Genomic DNA, 6,000 nt, shown 5'->3' with positions numbered 1-6,000 from the left:
TGCTTCCATTCAACTTGATCTGGAAGGAACCCAAGTTCCCAATCTGAAATGGAATGCTTCCATTCAACTTGTTTTTGCTAGCTTAAAGAAAAACAAAAAATTTGTCTTCGCTCAAATTCACCGGCTGCAGTTAAATGCTCAAGTAGTCCGCCTTAACATACATCTTCTTCTAAACAGTCAGAAAAGTTAATATCATTCAATACCTAAAGGGCACGGATCAAGGCTGAGACTTTCACCCTCACAAATAATGGAGAGAGAGAAAGGGAACAAGTTCATTTTAACCATAACAAACCATTTGAGAGTCATGAGCAATGTAAGAAGACAAATAAGTTAAAACACAAAAATAGGAAAATCTGACATTTTCAGTACTAACAGGTAGCAGCAAGTAGAGACAGGGAGAAAGAGAGAGTTCTTAAAAGAGTTAAAAAAGTGTCTTCAGACTAGGGATGCTATTGTAAGATCGGGGAGACAGAATAGATGGTCTTCCATAATGTGCTTTCTTTGATTAATCTTCTTCCTCGGCTTCCTCCAGCCAGGTCACAAATGGCTCCAGAGCTTTCACAAAGTTTTGCCTGTAAAATCGTTCATTCATCAAAACATGGACTCAGGTAGTCAAACCTATCAAGTAGTTGTAAACAAATAAATTCAGAACTAATGAAACCCAGGAAGATAATGCCCCTCTTGTGAGTGTTTACATCATCAAGACACGGGCCATTAGATAAAACCTCAGGGGGTTAGTTTCCGATAGTGTTGGTGCACCCAAAGAGTTATATAACGGGGCCTAAAAGACTTTTCTCGACTTCAGATGTTAAGAATCTAGCCGGTAATGCAACATATGATGCTTTTCGTTTTGTTATTTTATTTACAAAATCCGCATATACTCTCACCACTCTTCACATATCCATCAATGAACCCCATATCAACTTATTGAGTCTCTATACATACACTCCACAAGCTTCTAAAGAAGCATATGCCATCAACCATAAAACATGAGAATACAAGATGCATGAGACGATTTATATGATTGCACTTGTTCAATAGTCTCAATTCCATACCTGCCCTTAGAATTTGATCCCTTGCGGAACCAGAGGAGAATGGTGTCTTCTGCGAGCACATCCTGATCGTATAGAGATCTTATGATTTCAGGGAATAACTTCATCAGTTTTGCGTCTTCGTAGCATTGGATCTGAACTTTGTAAATGAGTTCTAGTTCCAACTTTCCACTTGTACAAAAGGTATTTAGTAGTTTAGCCCATGTCCTTACCTGACCAAAACAATAAGATATAACCATCAAAATAAGTTATTCTTGGCTTGAAAAGATTAACTGATTCCTTCCGAAGAGTTAACATATAGCTCCAGAGAAAGATAATCTCTGAATCTGCTTTGCCATTAGCATCAATATGGAATAAAAAACAAGAATAATCTGTAAGAATATAGGGTCAAACAAACCTGACGCAAAGCAGCATTAGCATTTTGCTGCTGATTTTTACCAGACCACTGAACAGCATCCATCAAAACATCCCATAATATGCGGACGATCTCAATATCAGGTAACTTGGCATCCTTAACCCTTTGACTAACAGTCTCTATGACTTCAGATATATCAGTCTCCTCAGCTATCATTGTAGTAAGTGCAGATTTCATCTCCTTCAACCTAACCTCAAACATCTTCTTCTCATTGTAATCGACCAAAGGTACCAGTCCTTCCTTGCTGAACAACAAAAATAAGCCTTGAGTTATTTATTCAATTCCAGTAACTAAATAAGCCTTGGGTTATTTAATTCTAGTAACTAAAGTCAAATTCGAAGTTTGTTAAAAAGAAAAAGTCAAATTCAAAGATAGGCTAAAGGATTTACGTGAAATGCTCAGAGAAACCTTCAGGAGAGCGCTTTGCAGAGGGGAAGAAGTCAAGAAGATTGTCGTCCATTTTACCCCGTTTCAGGAGTGAAATCAGATCATCGACATTGTTATCAATCAGATATTCTTTAAAAAAGTCTGTTATGAAAGTAAGCACAAGTCCCTTGGCCACAAGATTATCTTTCAGAAGTGGCTGGAGAACTGTCTCTGGGGGGAGCCCAGAGAGCTTTTGTGAGAAGGTAAGGGCAGTGAAAATTGCAAGCTTCTTTCTCTCATTCTCCTCAAAAAGCTCCAAAGACTGGAGGAATTTTTGCATGACATTTTCGAGGTTCTTTATAAGGGCAGGCCTTCGGCGCAAGATCTTCTGTATGTAGAGGACAGATGGCAAAATAGCTTCACGCTTTGGGTCACAATCTAAGACAGAGTAAGTGTGACGCTCCCCCTCATCAGGCTTGGTTGTGCCAGGTTGAGTCCGGCCACCAGTGAATATTACCTGCAGTTGGATCATCAGATGTGAATACCACAATAGACCAAACTGATTTGCTTGCTTTGAGTCACCCTTGATACCACAATTAGCAAAATGTCAAGATCAAACTAAGAAAGAACCTTTGGTCAATTGTATGATTTGATGAAGAAAGTAATAAATTAATGGGTGGACACAAGGTGAATGAATGAGTTCTTTCGTGTACGTTACAAAATATCATTTAGTCTCCCTCTTAAGCCTTTAACTTTCGAGGAACTTTACGTACAGGAGTAACAGGGAAACACATAACTTTCTTTTACGAAATGTCTAAATGGATAGAGTTTTGAATTTAGAAATGGATGACTTGGATTCTTCAAAACGGACAGTGATAGATAAAGAATCATTTCACTAGACACTAAGTTGATATTCACAAACAAAATAGATCACTAAGTTAATAACTAGTAGCCAATATGCCTCATTAGAAGATTAAGAGTATTAATATTACAATGAAAATAGAGTACTGAGAAAGTAATAAGCACAAAATTTATTTAGAAGAGAGCATTCTATGTATCAAAAACTTGCCTCAAAGAAGGTGTCACCATATCTTGAGAAGTTAAGATCTGACGATTCAATACTCTTAGCAACTAGTTCCTGAAAGTAGGAAATACCTGATCAGGCATGTCAAGATTACCAAATTTCTACCAGAGATCAAGAAAATCCTAAAGGCAAACAGCAAAAAAAAACCCCAATTTCATGTATATTATAACAATTAAACTTAGGAATCCAAGAACAAAAACTAAGAAAAGGAAACAAATTCCCAGCAGGAGGAACTGTCACTCTTAATCTGCAGTTGATGCAGTCGAAAAATAAAGATCTTAAGAAAAAACTTATTATTTTTAGATAATTTGATGTAATCAATGATTCAAAACTGTTGCCGTATTCTGACATGCTTAGATAAGTAACATGAATCTTTATTCCCTAAAAAGTGTCATGAATTTTTTTTTTTTCTGCAACATGTGAAAAAAAAGCAAAAGAATACCGCATTGCGATAAGCGCATCTGCAATGCGCTTTTCCAAGGTTAGTTCATTATTTAAGCGCAACAACTATGACATGAAGTATTAAAAATACGTAGGAATATGTACCAAATCACCGGAATTATCCAGATATATCTGGACCACTGCATCTGCAAATGCAGAAGGGTCCAGAGGCGCTGCAATGTTCCTTTTGCGGGTCTTAATCCGCGTACCACTGAAACGACATCAAATAAACTTTTAGGGCATTAAAGGGAACAAAAATATTGTAACTATGAAGATATAAATCAAGTAAAAGAAAGCTAGTAATTCCACTTCAGCGTAAAAAATACCTTTAGATCTGCAATAGCTATCAGTATCAATACCCATCAATTCAGTATTATATGGTTAAATTAACGAAATCTAAAATAAACTATGTAAAGCGGATAATTTCTTAGTATTTTTGCTGTCTCGAATACGAAGGAGCTCCAGCTGAACACCTACAAACTAGAACACTCACATTTTTATTCTTACAGCAATGTTTTGTTGCAACATCGTAGAAAATGGTAGACACATTTCATGGGACAAATGGAAGATCGTTCTTCTTCCTTCTCTCTAGATCAACCTATAAACATCTCCATTATCGTGTTTTAAATAACACTGACCCCGGTATAAAGCTTTTAGCTACAAATTAGCTTAATTTTACTCCATGTTCAGATATAATTAATCTCGTAGTCCTTCGTATTAGTAACTAGACGTATTATTCAATAATCCCAAGAGCAATTAAATATAAATTAAACAGAGAAAAACAATACATACCCGAGTGTGGGTCTCTCCTTCGAGCTGAAAAAGATGAACAAACAGTCAATAAATCAACAACAAAAACTCTTAAACTCTCACCTTACATCAAAAAAAAACATCAAGAAAGAGACCAGAATCAGTGAAAATATCATACTTTGATACAAATGAGTACGACCCACAATCAAAGATTCCATCTTTTGAAAAAACCCTAAATAACCCACTACCCTAAAACCCTAAAAATGACATATTTACGGATCAGAGACAACGAAAAACAATCTTAACTAACAGATCATAAGGTTAAAAGACGTGTAAGAAAACCCATTTACAAAACAAAATCCAATAAGAAGAATACAAACAATTCGTGAACAAATACAAATGAAATAATGAAATTCAAGATCGTGAAATCATGGAATTTTATGGATAGTTATTAAAAGGAAGAAACAGTAGTCGATCTGAGATTAATGAAAGGAGAAACATATTACCTCATAAAACAAAGAGCGATAAAGATCTGTAGAGAGAGAGAGATAGGGAGATAGGGAGAGAGTATGGGGTTGGTTCGTGAGATAGGGAAAATGAAGAGAGAAAAGAGAAAGAAGATATTTATAAAGAGAGCTGGGTTATTAATGTGTGAAATTAACGGAGGAAGGACTCGTATACGGATGTAAATTATTGCTATACAAAAGCCAAATAGTATTAGAATTGGCAAACTACCCCATAAGAGATATCTCCACTTAGGGGTGGGATTATGCCCATGAGCCCGAGCCCGAGCCCGAGCCCGACGAGAATCATGGACGTCAGCGCCTGTCTCGGAAACAACCCGTCCAGTCCACTAAGTTTTGGTGGGTGGCATGGGTTAAAACCTCTATCCGCACATCCGCCCCATGCCTTCCCCACTTAGCGTCACCGAATGATAATTAACCAAATTACATTAATTTTTTGGGTTGATGAAGCCCAACAATCCATGTTGCTAGGTCTAGTTGAGATGGTGAACAATATATTTAGGGGTAATGACACAAACCTAATGCATTACTTTGCAATGGCCCAAGCCCAGTGGGTTAGTGAAGTAGTATTTGACTTTAAAGGAGCAAGAAGTGGGATAAGTTTATATTATCACATCTTCACTGGTTTTCAATGTGGGATTAAATTTCTAAAATGAATAACACAAATAATTTCTAGTTTTAGTCCCACATTGCCTCTTTACAATTAGGAAATGTGTTTGAAAACTTCATAAATGGAGAGGAGGAAATGAGCTTTTTCAAGTCATGGACTTACCCGCTACTCGTCCGCTCATACTCGAATTACCCGAGTTTCTTAACGGACTTGGGCGAATGGGCAAGGAAAAATTCAAAATTGTTCGCCTGATTAACCCGTTTACCCTAATAACCAATGAAGTCTGGTGTCCGACCCGATGTTTCAAGTGCTCGTAAACGCCCAAATCCGCCCGATTCCCACCCCTATCTCCAAGACTTAGAGCATCTCCAACAGAGCACTCATGCTCTAAAACTTGGGATAGTGGATAAAGACATTGATTGTTATTTATGGATAAAATATTTTGAAGACGTTGAGCCAAGGAACGCTACTTTGGACTATCAGAACCTTTGAACAAAGAGTCTTGCTCGACCAACGACCAAACTTTATTGGAAATTTCTGCTCTAACCCTTTAATTTCTGAGCCGAAAGTTCATGTCGGACTTCTACTCTCTAAATTATAAGCTTTACAGTTTTTACTTTTTCGGGTCTAAACTTTAAAATTCTATTTTTTCGGGACGAACTTTGAAATGACACTGACCCTGTAAATTATAAGCTTCGTCATGTCATTTATCCAAGTTTCTCCACTGTGCTTTTTGACTCACCTACACAATCCAGTTC

The 6,000-nt window shown here is 37.0% G+C and overlaps 1 protein-coding gene across 1 annotated transcript; it reads right to left on the bottom strand.

Moving 5' to 3' along the window:
• Positions 1-262: 262 nt before the first annotated feature.
• Positions 263-4,839, bottom strand: LOC147539457 (uncharacterized). The gene is made up of 8 exons (XM_086644010.1): positions 4,615-4,839; positions 4,151-4,174; positions 3,464-3,569; positions 2,903-2,971; positions 1,857-2,350; positions 1,450-1,711; positions 1,056-1,264; positions 263-572 (listed from the first exon to the last, which is right to left on the bottom strand). The coding sequence occupies exons 1-8, from the start codon at positions 4,617-4,619 to the stop codon at positions 506-508; spliced, it is 1,236 nt and encodes a 411-aa protein (XP_086500136.1). The 5' UTR covers positions 4,620-4,839; the 3' UTR covers positions 263-505.
• Between the last annotated feature and the right edge of the window lie 1,161 nt (positions 4,840-6,000).

Source organism: Eschscholzia californica, unplaced genomic scaffold, assembly GCF_041429995.1.
Source record: "Eschscholzia californica isolate CP2 unplaced genomic scaffold, dmEscCali1.0.p SCAF_5, whole genome shotgun sequence".
Lineage (NCBI taxonomy): Eukaryota > Viridiplantae > Streptophyta > Magnoliopsida > Ranunculales > Papaveraceae > Eschscholzia > Eschscholzia californica.
The sequence above is the reverse complement of the archived record's forward strand: the minus strand, read 5'-3'. Positions and strand labels throughout refer to the sequence as shown.

What these genes read in the sequence shown, in the direction of transcription:
- LOC147539457 (XM_086644010.1), bottom strand. An exon ending in TGGATAATTCCGGTGATTTG is followed by an intron (nt 2,972 to 3,463) that starts GTACATATTCCT and finishes TCCTACTTTCAG; the next exon opens with GAACTAGTTGCTAAGAGTAT. An exon ending in GGTTTCTCTGAGCATTTCAC is followed by an intron (nt 1,712 to 1,856) that starts GTAAATCCTTTA and finishes TTTGTTGTTCAG; the next exon opens with CAAGGAAGGACTGGTACCTT.